Here is a 19,847-nt window from a genome sequence, read left to right as displayed (position 1 = left end):
CCCAACAAACAATCAATTGATATAATGAGATAAAATACTAATCTTTTAAGTAAGATTAAGAGTTCGAGATATTGACATTTGCAAAACCAGGGAAGGGAGCTTGGAATAACATCATAACATTTAGGATTGCAGACAAAACATAAGAATCCCAAGGGAAAAATAGAATGAATTTAAAAAAGCACGAGTCTAGCATGAACCAAGTGTGGTAAAGGAATTGTTGTTATTCTTTGAGGACTCGGATTCGAGCACCGAGAATGCCAAGTATAATCTTTCAATATCAAAGGTTGAGAGATATCTTTAAATAGATATTCCTGTAATGAAATTTAAAAAAACTGTGACACTTGACAGTACTAAATCAAAACATCCATAGCTTCCCGCCCCTTGGAAGGATTTTTGGGCAGGTCAATAACAAACAGAAAATAAGTAGTATGAAAACCAAAATGAGAATCTCACAAATCACAACTATCAAAATGCAAGTGATCTTTAGTTTTTGGCTTCAATTGATTAGCCCGAGCTACCAAGTAGCGTCACCAAATCACCCTTTTTCATTTTGGAAAACCCTTTAACCCACGAGATTTTGCGAGTGCCCTCAGTTCTGGCAGCTTCAATGCACTTAAATCCTCATGTTCACTCCGTTCTCTGTCTTCCTCATCAACATCAGAAGATTCATCCTCTATAAAATCATCCGATATATTCTTGATAGATTGATTCGGACTCGAGCTCAAGCTCTGGCTCAGACTCAGACTCTATTTCCTCCTCTATTTCATGCACATGATCAGCTGCAGGATGTGACTCCAAAATCGATATTCTTTTCATATCTGAATAAATTTGCCGAACAGGTGACTTTTATCGGAGGTTTGATGCTGGTCTGCTTAAAGTAGGGGTATTGGATTCTTTGGTCTCACTCCTAGCTCTATCGTTTGAACCAAAGAAACTGGAGCTTTGATCTTCGCTATAAGAGCCATTCACTTCTGGATTGTCTAAATTCAAGTCTCTGCTGTTGTTTTTCTTACCTTGTTCAACCGAGTGCTTCCTCAACAGCTTAAGGAGAGAATCAACCGTTTCACTCTCTTTGCTCTTTCCCTGTGAGGCTTCACTTTTCTTTTCTTCTTTAACTGCAGCTCTTTCTCGAAGCTCAGTTTGGACCTTCCTAAAATGCTCCACAATCTCCTCCTCTCTTGGACCTGGGGCTGCAGTGGCTTGAAATTTTGGGGAACCAGAAAGGGAGAATATTGGTCCATATTTTGAAGATATCATTTCAGATTCATCTAGATTTTCAATAATCTCTCTCTCTCTCTTCCTTTGGCTTCCTCCCTCGAAACCAATGTCTTTGCCTCGGCACGGCGGGGCTTCTCCTGTGACCACTAGAGCCTGCTCTGCACAAAAAGGGTGCTCCCCTTGAACTACATTTCAAAGATGTAATCTTTGACTCTGTGAAACTTCTGTGGTCGCTATGGGAAGAGCACGGAGAAAGCGTCACCACTCTTCCAGAAATGCCCGAGTAGGAGAGATATCTGCAGACTGTTGGTCCATAATACATCAGATCAGTATTGAGTGACACAAAGTTAAGAAAACGACAATTTAATAAGCAAAACTATCTCTAGACCTAATTCTTTACCCATAAAGCAATTGCCGGAAATCCAAATAAGTATCGTTAAACAACAATCTAGCCCGGAAACCACCTTAGATAAATCGCACAATGAACAACAATCTTCAAAAAGTTACAACACCTTTAAACAGAAAAAATAAAAACAAAGTTTCGTATCAACCAAATCGTGAGTAATCAACCCTTTTCTCACAAATACAGATCAACCCAAGTCTATTTTACTTACTTTACCCTGCACCAATGGCAGATGCAAGTGTTGTTGCCCACCCTGAAGTCCGATATTCTTTCTGTTAATTATTTATTTTACTAGTTGTGCCTATTCTAAAATTTTATTTATCCACACCCGTCCAAAAAATGTCTGTTGTTAATATAATTTGCCCATGAAAAATATTTTTGCATCCGTCGTCACTGCCGCATCAACACCGTAATGACAAAAACAACGAAACAAGAGACGATCTCTTTCAGCTTTAACTCATCACAAGTGAAAATTACTCAATCTTGATGCTAATATCAATTGTACAATTCACTAATTTTTCCACTTTCAAAAAAGCAAATAAAAAATAGCAGAAAACAAGAGAATACAGATATAAACAAATTCAACATGTCAACCTGACTTATTCAACAAAGCATTTCATAGAATCCAGCATGAACAGTCATTACAATTTAAGGATATAAGATTAAGACTAGAAACTTAAAAAAAAAAAAAAGAGGCCAAATAGAATAAGTTCAAAATGGAAAAACGCCCATTACTGAAAAATGGGATGTGCGTAAGAGACACTAATTACAACCCTCAACCTCAAGTTGAACAAACATTTCCTTTCCTTTTCTTTTCTTTTTTTCTTGGTAACCAAACAAAAAGTAAAGAAATTGAAAGGAAACAGCACACCACAAAATGAGAAAAGAAGATAAAATTTCACCAGGATTTTATTGGGAAGGAGATGAAGTGCACACGACATGAGTTAAGGTGGAGCTTCAAAACAAAGCTTTGTGGAGGTTTTGCATTCTCTTTCCGCAGGGCTTCTGCACTTTTGTTTTGACAAAATGCACTGATAAGGGAGTCCCTTTAGTGAATTTGTTTTTGGGCAATTCTGGGTCAAGGAATTAACAGGCTTTCCGGCCTTTTGTTTATGGGAAATGTAATTTCTGGTTATATTGGAGAGCAGTTCTTTTGTTAAACCTTTAGGAGGGTCCTTTCAGGTAATTTCACAACAAACATTAGGATCGAAAACCCTAGTCCTCGACTCAACTTTGATATCAAAGTTCGAAACTTCATTGCTCTTCAAGCATCAGGCGCCACTTAATTCTATCGTTTTTTTCAGAAGAAAATTCTGGTTCATTTCACTAACCAAATAACCTAAATTTTCATTCCCAAAATATAAATTCAAAGTCTTCTTATATACTTGTTTTGGAGGGAATCCCACACCCGATGCATATGTAAAAAGGAAGAAGAAAACTAACGTTTTCTGAAGAAATTTGTTTGATTATGGCTAGTGGGAAGCTGGTTCGAGATTTTTTTCATTGCAAGACATCCCCTTACTCAACGCCTTTCATCTCAACAGGTACAAAGATGCTAGCTTGTTTCTCAAACAATGTAAAGTTCTGTTCTTGTTTTTCATTTTTTTTTGTGGTTGTGGGATTTTGAGACTAAGATTACTGTCTGGAAATTGATACTCGGGCAATCGTCAGTTTAGTGTCTTCAAAGAGTTCTCCAAGAAAATTAAAGGCGAAGCTAGCAGGTATTTTGAAGCTAGTAATGTTTTTCAATTCGAAAAAGGAAAAAAAAGTCTCTTTTGATGTAGTATTTTGCAATACTGTAGAAATTCGGAATTTCAGCAATCAGTTGAGCAACTAAAGGGTAAAGCAGAAGAGCTGAAAGTTAGGTAATGTCTCTCGTAAAACGGTTTCGTCCTAAAATTAGCATTTGTTAGGGTTAGTAGGCTGAGACATACCATTGTATATCAAGGGGTATCCTGAGATGGTGAAATGGCCAATGCAGAACGAAGCAGACGACCGAGCAGATTTACAAACAGGTCGATGGTGCTTGGACTGAGGCTGAAGCTACTGCTAAAAAGGTTGGGGTTCAAATTTATCTTCACTTGTAGTTCTTTCAGGATTTGATGCATAGTGTATTTGCCTCAAACTAAATATGCTTACACGATGTGCTTCCTAAGTTGCTTTTCATTGTAATGCATATTTATGTCAATTACTCGATAGCCATTAAGTTATATGTAGCCTTTATTCCGTAATTTTTATCCAATTCATTTTGCAGAATAAATGTGTAATCGAGCTTAATCAACTAGTTATAATTTAGAATTTGACCATAGCTAGGATAGGCTGCTTTGTACAAGAAGCTAAGGATGATTGCTGAAAAGCAACCTCCCTTGGATTTTGTATGGGTAATTTAAATTCTATATTGTTCATAGTGTAGAATTATTGTTGCTCCATGAAATTAGTGTCTTATTGTAATTTAAATATTGGGATGGAACTGAGATGTGGAAAAGGTTATCTGTCTTGAATATGAAGCTTTTGATGGAGCTGCTTTCTATGTTAATGATACCTAGTTTATAGTTGATTGTTATTATGTTGTTAGTATGTTTCTGCCAACATGAAAGAGAAGATTTCAGCTGCCAAAGAGGAGGTGTTTTCTAAATTCAAATAGTTGACCTACAATGATATCTTTGACCACTTATCAAGTTATTATGTTGGTTTAGGTTAAGGAGAGTTTTGGGATTGGAAAGGAAGAGTCTTCGCAGTCAACCGATACTTCAACTCAGCATTGTGCTAATTTGAACGATGAAGGTAAGGCGATATCCAAGGAAGAAAATTACCAGCAATCTGGATCGGGTGATACTGCAGAAACTGCATTTGGAAAATTTAAGTCTCGCATTTCTTCTCCTAAGGTTTCATTGGCTTTCCAAAGGTTAAAGGAAGCTAAGGTTGTTGATTTAGCTAAGAAGGGTTATGACATTGTTAAAGATGAGTTAAGTGGTAACCCAAGTAAGAGAAAGCATCTGGAGTATACAGCCCCTCCCTCATCAACAGGTGAAAGAAGTACAAGAACTGATATTGTTATTTTGCCATCTAATCAGTCCCGTTGGAGTAAAAAGTGGGTGGCATTAAAGGAGAAGGTAAGTTTACCGTCGGTGTTGAGGTTTACTCAAATATCAATTAATTTTCATCTATCTATTGCTTGTGTTTCCCTTCTTATTGTATGGATTTTGTTCCCTTCTGTATAGATGCAAGGTCATCCATTATTCAAGCGTGTTAGTGGGATGGGTAAACCTGTAGTGACAAAGGGCCAAGAGGTAAGTTTCCAACCTATGTTTTTTTTTTCATCCCCACTGCCCTTACATTACAGTTTTTTTACTTATTTTGGTTATTTCTTATACTTGAGTGTCTCAGTTTGTGAAATACAATTTATATTGAACTGGCAGATAGCAGAGGATGTGCGTGAAATATGGGAGACCAGTGATAACCCCATTGTTCACAACATTCAGGAGTATGCAATAGATTCTTGTTGTGTTTTATTCTTTTTCCATGCTACTCTTCTAGCAACTTTTCAACGTAAGAATTAGAAAATAATTTATGTGATGTTTTGGATGCTGATTTCGTTATTCTTGATTTGACAGTATAAACAAGAGTATCTTCCAAGAAACAGATGCTGCAGCATCGTACAAAGAAATACGCCGACGAGATCCGTATGGTCACTTTCAACCCTCCTTTATTTTTGCTTTGGTACTTAAATGTTCCATTTCTTGATCTATGGAATTCTTTTGTGCATGGAGTAGGTCATTCTCTTTGCCAAAGTTTGTGGCAGAAGTTCAAGAATCAGTTAGACTGGTCCTTAATGCATATATAAAAGTAAGGGGTTTCGCTGGCTTATATTCTAGCGTTTTATATTTTCAAATGAAAAGTGTCTTGGGTAGTGGCAGCCTCTATAATATATATAACTTTATACGCACAGGGAGATGTTGAAACTTTGAAGAAGTATTGTAATCCTGAAGTTATTGATAGGTGCAAAGCTGAACATACTGCTTATCAGAGCCATGGTATATTTTTTGATAACAAGGTAAGACCGACAATTCTATGTAACGCTTTAAGCCCTATTATATGGGACATGATAAGATGGTCACATTTGAAGGAAGAAAACATTTACCTTTAATAATCAAGTGTGGTTATAAATTATCACAGCCTTAAATATGTCGACTTGTAGATTGCAGTTGGGATTAGTGGGTTGTAAATGTCATGTTGAATTATATTCTTGATATGAAATGATGTTTACTAATTTCACCTACTATTGCTGCAGATTCTACATATATCTGACGTCGAAGTTAGAGAGAACAAAATGATGGGGACATCCCCCATTATCATAGTGGCAGTATGAGTTTCTTATTCTTTTGCTTCAATTTCTTTCTTTCTTTGATTTAAGCATTTTAAGGTTTTTGAAACTGATGCTGGTGACCTTTGTACTTTCAATGTTCACAGTTTCAAACACAACAGATCCACTGCATACGAGATAGAGAGGGTAAAATAACGGAAGGAGGGAAGGTAAATGAAAGTTTTTTTTTTTATGCTTTGCCATGACATATAAGGTTTATAAAGGAATGGACGTCAATAACTTGAGACACAAGTAATTATCTGCACCTGTGGAACATGTCTTATGTTCATATACCTTTAAAGAGATTTGTATTTCGTAACATTAACTGTATGTTGATCCTAATCTTCTAAAACTGCCCCGCTAGGATACAATTCACACCGTGTATTATGCATGGGCCATGCAATAAGTAGATGTAGAAGAACTTGGAGAGGGTGTCCTCTACCCAATATGGAAGCTTAGAGAAATGCAACAAATTGGTGTAAAGCCCTTGTCTAGCTTCACCCACTGTCAATATCATCTCTTTTTAATGGATATTGTACGATTTGACCCCCCTCTGATATATTTTTTTTCTACCGCTCACCTGGGTTTTGTTAGTTTCTTCTCCAGGGAGAAATTAAGTTGATAAATAATTTTTTTATTATTTTCAGCAAATAAATGAATTTTCGACAAGAACGTTTATATTCATTTATTTACAGGATCAGGTTTGCCTGAGATTCTTAATTGCAGTTAAATATTCGAGTGATGAATGTTTAGACTTCACCAGCAAATTTTGTGATCATGTATAACATATTTACTTGATAGCAATGCCATGTTAAAAACCATGAAATGATATTAATATATGAATGTGACATATAAATAATACTATTAAAAAGGTAGTCATTTGAAACTTGCTGAGAAGCAGCTTTCAACCTTACACAAGTTCATTTATTGTCATTCGACATTGTAACATTATGTACCGCTGATTCAGTTTGATCATCTTGAAAAAGTAAAGTTCAAAATCTACAAAATAATATCTTCCGACGACAAACCGGGCATTAAAGCTTGTGGGGAGGCCGAGAAGTAATTCATCAGGTCGAAATTCGTTTCAAAATGTGACATCAGGATCATCATCATCGAAATCTGGTTCACTAGAGTGTCTCTGTCTCTTGGCTTCTCTAGTTCTTCCCTTCTTTGGCTTTCCTCTGAAGAACACGGACATCAGTTTGTTGGGGGATTAGAATATCTTAAAGCATTTGCAAGTGTGACCTTAATTATTTGTTTTCAATCATTTCGGACCAAGGTAAATTTTACAATTTTAATGCACTTACTGCCCATTGGCAAAGTAACCTCCACCCTTAGACCGACCTGCGCCGCAGCAGTACGATTTCCCATCTGCCAAACACAAAGTAACAACAAACAACAAAACATTAAAAAGGAAATTTGTTGATACACCCTGCATGCTACAGGCTCGCACGGCAACCTCTTCAGCCTGAAAAAGCAAACAGTAGCAGAGGAAAAATCAGTTTGAGGAACTTGCTAGTGAGCAGTTCTGAGAGAGAGAAAAAAGTTGTAGACACCATATTTTTTTTGTCGATCCAGTTACTTCCAAGGAAAATTAGCTGCAGTAAACACTAAATAACTATTTTAATGAAAATTTCATCTTTCATGAAATTCATGACGATTTATTCCCACATTTATGGTATCCATCACCGCAAGTGATGAAATGTTCGGAAGGGAGAAAGGTGCTGTATTTTGACGACGACCTTACTTAAGTTGGCAATTTATAGTTCCATTTCGGAAACATTTAGCAGGATTCTGTAGAAGGGGCTACAATTCATTAACTTCAATGCGCATAGTTGAAGACTGAGAAAGGCTTTGGCTTATGAGGGCAAACAATTATGGTGCCTTTATTTGCAGCAATAGCAACACAATTCTTGCATAGAGTTACATTTAGTTGATCAGCTTCTCAGCAGATACTAGAATGGTTGTCTTGCATTCTGCTTCCGAGCATGCAATTCAATGCCAAAAGAGAAACAGAACCCAACAGTCCAACACCAAACCCGCAAGCAGAAACAAATTAAGAAACCACAGATGGACACGAAGCAAAAGCCATCTCATCCATATTCTAAATTCCTCATCCGATTACTGATCGCATGCTTTCAAAATCCAAATGCAACCCACATAACAAACTGATGGTTCAAATATTGCTTATTGTACGAAACATTTAGAAATGAGAGCTTGTTATGTTCCAGCATTTGATAAAACCAATTTCAAATTTCACATCATTTGACCTGAAAAGTAGTAGATATAAGCAAGCAAACAACAAAAAAAATGAAAGCCCATTTAAGAACTCGCACCGCAGGTGAAATGGCAGAAGACAGCGAAAATAGCCTATCTTCAAGCTGGAACTTCCTGGACCTCTTCAAGCTGCGAGTCAAGTTGGACAGGCGGATCATATTCAATATAAAATCATAAGATAAGTTTGCACTGAATTGAATTGCTCTTGAGGAATGTCAGACTACACATGGACTGGAACTTCAAAAGCAAAAGAAAAAAAAAACAGCTAAGCTGCTGTGTCCTTAACATCTAATAAAATCTACACTTGCAAATCATGTTCGTTTCCTAAACAAATCCCAAGTATATATAATTGAACAAACCAGACAATTCTGGAATTATATGAGAACTCAACAGTTTAATAAACATAAGAATTATGTAATAAACACAAAACTACACATTTGAATTCGTATTTGTAATTTGTGATGTGTTTATGTATACCATAGGGCTAAGATGGGGCAAAAAGCACACGATATTGAGAAGGATACACGAAATTTCAGCTCTGCTAACGATAAATTGAATTTACATGAGCAGAAGAACAGAGAACAAAAATCAGGCAATCCATACAGCGCAGTGTTCTTGGGTGAAGAGAGGAATCCCTCAAAACTTTTCAAAACGTGGCCGCATTGGCTGGGATCCTGTAAATAACTTGTTTCCATATCATACACCTGCATTTAGAATTAGAAATAGGAATATAAAACATAAATCTAATTCGAGTAAAATCGGGATGAGGAAAAAGATGAAAGTGACTTGTCTTTCGATATTTCGAAGCTCTTCTATTAAGCAGAGAAGCCAGCATCGCCGACGGTGTCGTCGTTGATCCTCTTTGACCTAGAAAAACACAAAGGTTTCAATTCTTTTCTAATAATGAAAAAGAAGAGAAACAGAAATTCAAAAATGAATCGATATCGTAACGGCTATTGGATTAAATAATTAAACAATCAAGATATTCCCATAATATACAATTAAAATTTTAATATAGAAATAGTAATAAAACTAAAATGAGAAAGCTAGAATTTTGATTCAGAGAATTTTATAGGGAAATGAGGTTGTGCCCTTCAACATAAAATTAGAACATTTTTATAGAGAACTCTATTCATTTTTTTTATTTTTTTATTTTTTTAACAATTGGTTCCAGATAATGAAAATAACTAAAGTTATACAATAATTAAAAATAATAATACATAAAAGTTTGAAATAATAAAATGTTAGTCTACCATTTTATCTGATGCTCGTACTTTGGCATTGATATGGAAACACTTGATGCTGGAGTTCATAAGCTTTACTATTCATTCTTATCTTGTTGTGGCAGGAACAATAATGTTTGGCTTGACTTCTTTTTATACCATCATAACTTGTTTGGTTTGTTTTGGTAGAACAGTTACATAATTTATTCAATTCTTTGAATTACTATGGCACATTATTCCATCTTATCTTGATGCTGTAGGAAATCTTACAAGTTTTTTCATACACTTTTATTTTTATTTTTTTGTCTTGGTTATTTTGACGGTAGTTGTATCTTCTGTGAGATCTATTGTTTTGATTGATGGCATTTTTTAGTCTTCCTCTTCATCTTCATGTTCAAAACTCATCAAGCATAGCATTTCTGCCATCAATTTCTTATATTCCTTCTTGTTTTTTTTCTTTAATTAATATTATACTAGTATTCGATTTTGCTTGTAGAAATCTTGACGTGTCTTTGTCTTGAGAGGCTGATTTGCAAATATTTGAATTTTTGGTAAAAAGATTATCCAAATATTTGAAGTCATATTTTTCATCGTTGATTTATCCCACCATTTGATCTTGAAGACTCGAACCAAATATGGAATCTTAAGATAATCATCGGGTTCATATTCGTAACTCCAAGAAACAATCTATGAGATGCATAAGGGGAAAATGAATACTTGGATGGAGGTGTTTTTAGTCTAATTCGGGTTGGTATTTGTCAAAGAATTTAGACCAAAAGTCTTTGATTTTCTAGGATAATATTTTAGAAGATGGTATGTACCAATTCTACCACTCCTGAAATCAACTAGAAAATTTATAATATGAATCGTATTTGAAAAACATGAGCTAAGAATGTCTCATGTGTTGATTGTTCATCAGGAATGCTTCATACCAAGCTGTACGGTAGTCCCTCTGTTTTGAAAACCGGACCGGTCGGTTCAACCGGAAACCGTTGCTTAGTCCGGTTTAATCTAAACCGGTTGAACCGCTATTAGTGAACCGGCCAGAACCGCTGAACCGTTCGAACCGGACCGGTTGAAAACCAGAAAAAACGGGAAAAACCGGGATTTTTTTTTAAATTAAACCAAACAACGTCGTTTGTTAAACGAGCCAAGTCGAACTCGAGTATTGCTGAGCTTGGCTCGAACTTGAAAACTTTAAAAGTAAACTCAATTCAACTCAAACTCACAAGCTAAAAATTATCAAGTTCAATTCAAACTCGAAATATAATATTGAAACTTGAACTCAAAAAGGCTTGAACTCAAAAAAAATTTAGAAGCTCGATTGAAGCCTAAAATTCGAGCTTGATTGAAGTGAAAGAATAGTTCACTCAATGCTCACCAAAATGCTCCATGATTTTGAATGTCAAATTACCTCTATTATTTATAGAAGTTAGTTGTGATGCGCTTCTATGTTTCTTAGCAATGTGAGATTGTTTTGTTATCATATTTTTACTCTTTAGACTTTTGGGATGCTCTTCTATGTTTCTTAGCCATGTAGGATTGTTTTAAAAAAATTAAACCAAACAATATCATTTTGTTATGATTTTTTTAACCCCAAATTTATTTTTTAATTATAGTTATATAATTATATTTATTATTTAATATGTTTTACCTTAAATATTATGTTGTAACTAATTTGAATCATTTTGTTTCACTTGATTTTATGATTTTTAACTTATATATGTTATGACTTGCTTTGAATATGACTTGTGATATAAAAAAATATTTTTTATTAAATATTTTTGGTATTTTTATTTAATTTTTTAAATAATTATGACGTCGTCCGATTCTTCCGACCAGTCAGACCGGTTCGACCGATTGAACCAGTGAACCGGTAGCATGACCGGTTCGCTAACCGGTCCGATTCTGAAAACCATGGGTAGTCCTAATAAGGGAAATGGGTATAATGGAATTTTTTTTTCCAGAAAATGATGTTGGAAATTTCATCAAGGTTGATGGGCTTTCATCCTATTCTTTTGGTCAAAAGACTATGATGATCTGGGTTGTTGTAGAGTGGGTAATAAAATTTAATTTTTTTGGATTAATGTAATGTTTAATACCACAAATCATATTTGGATTAAAATATTTTTATAGTATTCATGGGTTTTCTTTATATTTATTGACATAAAATGTCATCCGTTAAAATGCTATTTAACCAAAATATGTGGAGGTTTACTAGAAAAATCGAAATCATTCTTCAATGGAAGAATTTTGTTCAACAACTTTATTGGTAAAATATTGTGAAGTTTTTTTAGTAGAGTTTTGTGAAATTACTACTTGTTTTGGAAATATTTCTTGAAGAGATGTTTGTTTTGAAATATTTGTGAGAGATTTTGGTTTATGTAAAACAATCCGTCTATTTTTTGAAATTTTTACTGCTTTAAAAACAATTTTTAGAGAGGATTGTCGTCCTTCTTTTGTGCAAAAGCCATAGCAACTTCTGGAGATTGAGAAAGAGACTCAATTCCATTTTTTGACTTTAGATAAAATCTCATTTGGATCTTAAGCATCTTGGAGTGATGCACATGTTGAAGAATTTGATGAAATCATTTACTTCTTTTTGAAAAATTTTGGATTAGGATTTAATTGTTTTGCTGAAATTGTTTTTTTAATGGTGATTCTTTCATTTTTCCTTTCTCTTTATCTCTCAATTTAGGGGGCATTTTGTAAGAATTCTATGGTGAAAGAGTCGCGTAAAGAATTAGATTCACCCTTAATATATTCAATTTCAAAATAAAATACTTAAAATAGCTTGTCATCTTGCAAAAATTTGTTTAAAAGCAATATTTTGGACATCTCTTTTGCAAAACTTATTTTGCTGATTTGCAATCAATTCATAAAATAATTTTTTAATTTAATAAATCACTTTTAAATTTTGTAATATATCAAACGATTGATAAAATTTATTTTTTTAATAGTACTATAATTTTACCGAGTCGGATTCCAGTGCCTAGATGTGTACTGCACTATCTGCTCTTTTCCATTTTTGACTTGTTTTAAAATTCCTCCATATCTTATTTCTGAAGCATCTGTTTCAACTATCTTTGGGCTTGTAGGATCTGCTAAATGTAAGCAAAGTACTTTGATTTGTTTTTTAATTAGGGATATAATATTAGTATGAATATCTGTCCAAGATTATGGATTCTTTTTGAGCCTATCATACAAGGGCTTACATAATTTGCTAAGTCCAGGGCAAAAATCAATGACAATTTAAACTCCCTAGGAATCTTTGTAAATGGACTTTGTCAAATATTTGGTTTTGAAATTTGCTAACAAATTCTATGGATTTTTCTATTGGGGTAATAGTTCCTTGTGTAATATAATGACATAGGAATCTAATTTTTGTTTGAAATAAACTTAATTTAGATTTGGAGACTACTAAACTATTATTATCAGTTATTTTAATGAAGATATGTAAATGTTAAAAGTGTTTATCGATATTTTTGAAAATACGAGTACATCATCAATATAGAGATTGTGAATTGGGAGTATAGATTAAAAATGTCATTAATAATTCTTTGAAATTCAACATTCCATTCCATTCGTATTGTCCAAATAGAACTGTAAAAGTTTTCTTATATCTTTCTTCTTCTTTGATTTGAATATGCCAAAATCCTGATTTCATGTAAAAATTTGAAGAAAAAATATTAGTACTATAGAGTTTTTGTAATAAGTCTTTTTTTATTAGGAATTAGATATTTGATCCATTTTAATGCTTGATTTAAAGGTTTATAATTAATAACCAATCTTGATGTTCCTCTTTCTAGTTATGCATTTTCTATAACATAAAATGCTGACAACTCTAAAGGGAACTACTTTTTTCTGATCAAATTTTATTGAGAAGATCTTGTATTTGTTTCTTTTTCTTTTTTACAAAATTCTTCCATTTCTTTATTCATCTGAATTGGTCTTACTTTCGTAGGAATTTGTCTTTCATCAAAGCCATTTTCATAAGGTAATGTTACTACATGTTTCTTTTTATTTCAAAAATGTATTGGGAATATTTGAACATATAGTTGATTCTATTTCTTCTTTATTTGTTTTTTTTTATAATTTCTTTATTTTTTGTAATTGCTCATTTAATTTTTTTAAATCTTATTTATTCTTTTAGAAAAGAGATTTTCTTGTATTTATGGTCAATTAAATTATTTATTTGTTTATTATGGATATATAAAGATTTTAGTAAATTAAGATTTCAGTAAATTAAGATTTCTTATTTTTGGTTTTTCTATGAAATTCGATTTTAGTGTTTAGAATTCTAGAGATAATTAAAAGGTAACTTTATAAGGCTTGAGTAATGAAATGAAAGGTGTTCCTAATAAAACATCCTGAGTAATATCTTTTACCATTAAAAAGAATGTTTAATATTTAATACATTTATTACAAATTTCTGCATTATAAATTTTATAATTAATTTTAAACTTTTTACCATTTGTTGCCTTAATGCTTTCAGAAGTTTTATCATAGTTTTTTTTTGTTGGAATTATTACTTTTATACAGTTTTGATAAACTCCTGTGTCAAAAAGAGCTATCATTTGTAAAGAGAATTCATTCTTTATTACTAGATTTATTTTTTATTAAATGTCTTTGGATTGAAATTTAATAAGAACCATCATCTATTCTTGTGTATTTTCTTCGGGTTCAGGTTCTTCTGCAGAAAAAGTTTCATGTCAATCTTTATGTTTTAAATCTTGAATATGTTTTTTCATCTATTGTTGCTCATTTTTTAAAGAGAAAATAACCTCAGTGACCGAAAATTCCTTATAATATACGATTTTAACCAACTTTTTTACAATTTGCCAAAATGACCAACAAAATCGCAATGCGATCTCTAAATCGCAACGCGATCTCCATTATCACAATTCAGTTTTCAGATTCGCAACGCAATTTTGCCCATCGCATTACGATTTTCGAAATCCGCGTTGCGATTTTAGATAATCGCAATGCGAATATGTAAATCGCAATGCGAATATGTAAATCGCAACGCGATAACACGTGATCGCAACGCGATTCTGACTATCGCAACGCGATAATACGTGATCGCAACGCGATTCTGACTATCGCAACGAGATTCTGATTATCGCAACGCGATTCTGACTAACGCATCACTGAATTTCAAATTCGCAACAGGTTTTAGTTTCGCAACACAAATGGGCATATAACTACTACGCAGCAGCATCAACTCATAACCTAAATCCCTAAATCAAAACTCATTCCATCTCCATTTATCACTCTCTCCGGCGACATCTGTTCCTATATCCAACGACATCCTTCTCCATCCGGCAACAGGTTTTTGTTTCGCAGCTCGTTTGTTTAGTAAATTAATTTACAATAATGAAATCATCTAATGTTGATCATGTTTGGATATTTGGACTTTTATCTTGGTCAATAATCAGATTTTGATGATGTTTCAGAAGAAGAAACAGGCCCTACGTGTAATGATTTTGATATTGGTCAATACCCGAATTTTGATGATGAAACAGCCGCTGTCGAGGAAGATGTTGTTGATGATAATGAGGAGGAAGTTACGACTGTGAATGAACATGTTGAACATCCATTCTGTAATTCATATAACCCTGAAGAAGAAAAAGAAGAAGAAGAAATCCCCGAAGAAAAGTCCCCGAAGAAAATGCCACGGGAGTATAACTGGAATATGCCAGAATTACTTCAGATACCGGAAGAAGAGTTGGTAAAAATAGCAGTTGATTGTTACACAAAAATTATTCGTATCAACTAAAAGTTAACAAATCAAGCAAAGATTGTTTCGAAACAAGGTGTATGATTGACAAAAACTGTAAGTGGCGTATGATTGCAAAGAGAATAAAAGATTGCGAAATGTTTCAAGTTAGGACTTTTATTGATAAACATATATTTTCAATAACCCAAGTTTTTCCTTACCATAGACAGGCAAACAAAAAGGTGTTGGGTGGTTTTCTGGCTGAGTTAATGTTTTTGAATGACAGGGTATATCGGGGACATGAAATTATGACTGACATGAATACTCGGTTCAAGATTAGTATCTCATATTCTCAAGCTTGGAGAGCCAAATGTTATGCCTTGGAATTGTTGTGGGGGTCGCCAGAAGCATCGTTTGCCCAACTGCCGGCTTATTGTCACAATTTAAAGCTGAAAAATCATGGGTCGGTAACTCATATCAAAACAGATAGAGATGGACGCTTTGAGTTGCTGTTTATCGCCATTGGTGCTGCGGTTAGTAAATCAATATAATTTTGTTGACTCATTTTTGTTAGTTACATGCATTTCACATTTAAATGATTATATTTCTTGTGTATATGATTTGTAGATTCGTTCGTTTATTACTTGCATGCGCCCAGTTATTATAGTTGACGGAGCACATTTAAAAGGTCGATACCTTGGAGTAAACTTATTAGCAGTAGCCATGGATGCTAACAATGGGATACTACCAATAGCTTACGGGGTTGGAAAATCTGAAACCTCTGATTCATGGAAATGGTTTATGGGGCATCTTAGGGATTGCATAGGTCCTATTAGCAATCTGACAATCATATCCGATAGGGCAAACTCAATTGACAACGCTGTTAGAAGGTGTTTCCCAGATGTTTTTCATGGACTTTGTGGTGTTCATTTATATAGAAATCTAAAATCAAGGTCTGCTGGCATAAAAAATCACAAATGGACATACTGGAAGGCTGTAAAAGCTTATCGGGAAGTGGATTTTAATAAGCATATAAATTGTTTAAGACGTGTTTTGCCTCAGTGTGCTCAAACACTAGAAGATGTCAGGTTTGAAAGATGGTCAATAGTACACCAACTTGGAGCAAGATATGGTTTCATGACGTCTAATAGTGCAGAATCAATCAATGCTCTAAGTCGTCATTCCTGGAAATTACCCATTACTATGTTAATGGAGTTTTTTTGAACCTCTATTCAACAGTGGTACTACAAGAAAAGAAACCATGCAGGTATTATTTCTTTAAATTCGTAACTTATCATATAATTTACTAAGTATTATTTATTTAAATTTACAGGAACATTGGAACATCGTGTTACACCATGGACTGAAAAAAAGATAACCAAACGTGTTGTGAAGCCAACGTCATGGAGAGTTGAACCATGTTCAAACACTTTGTTTGAAGTACTGGATAATAACTTAAATGGGCTTGTCGATCTAAATGCAAAGACGTGTAGTTGTATGAAATGGCAAACATCTGGTTATCCGTGTGGCCATGTTATAAAAATTGCTCTTCATCTAAACCAAGATGATTCAAGCGCATATGATATGGATTGCTACACTACAGAAGTATATCGACAGACTTATGCCGAGATTATCTACCCTATTCCACATCCTTCTGAGTGGGACATACCAGATGACTTACAAACAGTTTTGCCACCAGCCATGGACAGAAGGCTACCTGGCCGACCAAAAAGTCACGATCGTATACCGTCTAAGGGTGAAGAGAAGAAGAGATCGACATATAGTCGGTGCAAGGAAAGTGGTCATACAAGGTTGACATGTGGATCACCAGTGCCATCACAATCATCTTTTCCTCTACCAAAATATGGATCATCATCAAAATCCAAAGCTCATATGGTGTCAAGCAAAAGGCAATCAAAATAAAAATCCCAATCACAACCGGCTTCACCTTTTGGGACTATTAACTTAGGTGATTTTTAAATGCAAACGTTGTATTATGTGTATTTTATGTGTAAACTTTTAACATTTTCAGTTAGGCTCATTTATATTAGTAACTTGAGTTTGAACATTGCTATGATTTGTTCAGTTGTTACACTTATTACACATTCATTTGACTATCACAACGCGAATATGACTATCGCAACGTGAATTTGAATATCTCAAAGGGATAATCGCAATGCGAAAATGACTATCGCAACACGAATTTGACTATCGCAACGGGATAATCGCAATGCGAAAATGACTATCGCAACACGAATTTAACTATCGCAACACGAATTTGACTATCGCAACGAGATAATTGCAACGCGAAATGACTATCACAACGCGAATTTGATTATCGCAACGGGAATTTGACTATCGCAATGAGAAAATCGCAAAGTGTATTAGACTATCGCAACGCGAATATGATGCAGATTGAAATCAACAAATCAACTTTTACATTTCAATCAATTAAACTAGCACAAATAAGAATTATTTACACATCAATAATCAACTTTTAATCAATTAAACAAGCAAAAATAATAATTATTTACACATCAATTAAACAAATAAGAATTATTTACACATCAATTAAACAAATCAACTCTTATTATATTATTTTTCTCATCAATTAAACAAGTAAGACTTTTAAGAATCAATTACAATAAAAAAAGTGTACCCAGACAGTTGTTTATGCACATCAATTTCACGCAGCTCACTTCAGGATTAACCTACAGAAACCAAACATTTGCTCAAACAACACTTTCTACACATCTAAAACCAACAAACAACAAATTATATTGAATTCTAGGTACTTAACAACACTTGCATTTGACTTACCAATTATTTATGGACACTTTCATAACGCGGATGCAGGTAGGCAACGTCTCGTATATCGTTCTAGCCATAAAATGCCGAAACCACAAGCCTACTTCACCTCTATCTCTATCGGTGGGAGGTAGAAACTCTGTACTTCCTGTTGTTAAACGCTCCAAGCACATGCATACGAGAGGACCACAATCCCCTCTGGCTTCTTGCATTTGTTGTGTGCGGTCTTGTCTCTGATAACTGTAATATTGAACTTCTTTGGCTTCTTGTTTCCAGAATAAGTCTAATAATTAATCGCATCCAAGAATTTAGCCAAATGAGAGCTCTATCCCTTAATAATATCCCTCAAATCAGACAATGATATGTAATTTATCATGCTGTCATATATTATTGTCTTTAGGGATGGAAGCTGAAGCTCGACGAGAAGCCAATGAGTACGTTCCAAAACAGAGATAAACACCTATAATCATAAGTAATAATTCAATTGCGCACTTATTTATAAACATCTTTAAAATATTTAAAAAATAAATACTAACCTTATCGACCTCCCACCATGCAGGATAAAGTTTAGCTTGTCTATTAGCCAACACATATGATTCCTGTCGTTGATTCTTCATGTGAACTACGTGAAAAGACGTCGACATAATTGTATATCGCGTATTTTTTTTATTTTTCTTGATTTTCCTTATTATTAGAAGACGTGACACCCATGCATCAATATGCTGTTTACAAAAAAAGTCATATATTAGTGAATTACATAAATTTAAAAAAAAATTAATCAAAATGAAATATAAGAAGAAAAATATAAGACTTACCCCCCATCGAAATAGCCATTGTCTTCAACCCCTAATAACACACCCCACCAAGACCGATCTATCAACAAATTCATATCATCGTTAAGTTTGTATATGTCAGCGTAACACCCCTGGCTCCGCTCATGTAGATAAAAATCAACTGTGGTCTTAGCCGAAAGGGTATTATCCAGAATTGTTTCCGGTAGTTTTTTCCTCTCCACTTCATCTGCCGGAATAGTACTGGCCGATAACTTATACGAAAGCCAACAGTCATCCATCATGTCTGGCACGGGAGGGGGTTTCTCAATAATTCGATATAATATACCGTGTGAATCGAGCTCTAGAATGTTGGGAGGGACCTCTTCAATGATGATAGGGGCCTCTTGAACGGTGAGAGGGGACTCTTGAGGGATGATAGGGGCCTCTTGAACGATAGGAGAGGCCTCTTGAACGATGACAGGTGAGTCGGGCTTCTTCTTACGGAGTCTTCACACTATTGGGGTGAACGGAGATTTAATGGCACGTGCACACCGTCTGATGCGTGAACCCCGTCGTGCAAGAAAAATCCGACATAAAACATCTACCTTATCGGGCCGCTAAAAATAAATTAATACATAAAATCAGTAAATAAAAAGACATGATATTAAACAGTGAAAACAAAGACAAATATGTTTCAAACTTGCACGGTATTCACCCAAGTCATTATTCTATCATAGTTCACAAAATGCATCAGATAACATTCCGGAAGTAAGCACTTATATAAACATTTAAAAGGATAACATATAGGTTTAGTGCATGTTCAAGGATAACATAAATGGTAGTAGTTTATTCTTCAAACTTAAATTTGTAACACTGTGAAGTTAGTATTTGTCTTTGTCTTTTGGTTGAAGTAATCCAATCCATTCAAGTTTCAATTTACAGAAGAAGAATAGTTTCTGAAACTTAAAATCGCAACACGAAACTTAAAATCGCAACACGAAAATGATTATCGCAACACGAATTTGACTATTGCAACGAGATAATCGCAACGCGAAAATGACTA

At 34.2% G+C, this 19,847-nt stretch overlaps 1 protein-coding gene and 2 pseudogenes across 1 annotated transcript; 1 reads left to right on the top strand and 2 right to left on the bottom strand.

Annotated features, from left to right (window-relative positions):
- Positions 1–441: 441 nt before the first annotated feature.
- Positions 442–1,555, bottom strand: LOC120171211 (annotated as a pseudogene).
- Positions 1,556–3,089: 1,534 nt separating this feature from the next.
- LOC120171212 lies at positions 3,090–6,621 on the top strand (annotated as a pseudogene).
- Positions 6,622–6,946: 325 nt separating this feature from the next.
- On the bottom strand, positions 6,947–9,598 carry LOC120171164. Its single transcript, XM_039178935.1, has 6 exons — positions 9,515–9,598; positions 9,048–9,128; positions 8,865–8,965; positions 8,321–8,390; positions 7,292–7,452; positions 6,947–7,165 (listed from the first exon to the last, which is right to left on the bottom strand). The coding sequence occupies exons 1-6, from the start codon at positions 9,572–9,574 to the stop codon at positions 7,069–7,071; spliced, it is 570 nt and encodes a 189-aa protein (XP_039034866.1). The 5' UTR covers positions 9,575–9,598; the 3' UTR covers positions 6,947–7,068.
- Between the last annotated feature and the right edge of the window lie 10,249 nt (positions 9,599–19,847).

The sequence above is a fragment of the Hibiscus syriacus genome, unplaced genomic scaffold (genome assembly GCF_006381635.1).
Source record: "Hibiscus syriacus cultivar Baekdansim isolate YM2019G1 unplaced genomic scaffold, ASM638163v2 tig00111812_pilon, whole genome shotgun sequence".
Classification (NCBI taxonomy): Eukaryota; Viridiplantae; Streptophyta; class Magnoliopsida; order Malvales; family Malvaceae; genus Hibiscus; species Hibiscus syriacus.
Note: the sequence above shows the minus strand (reverse complement) of the source record. Positions and strands in the feature narration are given on the sequence as shown.

What these genes read in the sequence shown, in the direction of transcription:
- LOC120171164 (XM_039178935.1), bottom strand. Translation starts at nt 9,574, where the DNA reads ATGAACTCCAGCATCAAGTGTTTCCATATCAATGCCAAAGTACGAGCA. An exon ending in TACGAGCATCAGATAAAATG is followed by an intron (nt 9,129 to 9,514) that starts GTAGACTAACAT and finishes GTGTTTTTCTAG; the next exon opens with GTCAAAGAGGATCAACGACG. An exon ending in GGTTACTTTGCCAATGGGCA is followed by an intron (nt 7,166 to 7,291) that starts GTAAGTGCATTA and finishes CGTGTTCTTCAG; the next exon opens with AGGAAAGCCAAAGAAGGGAA.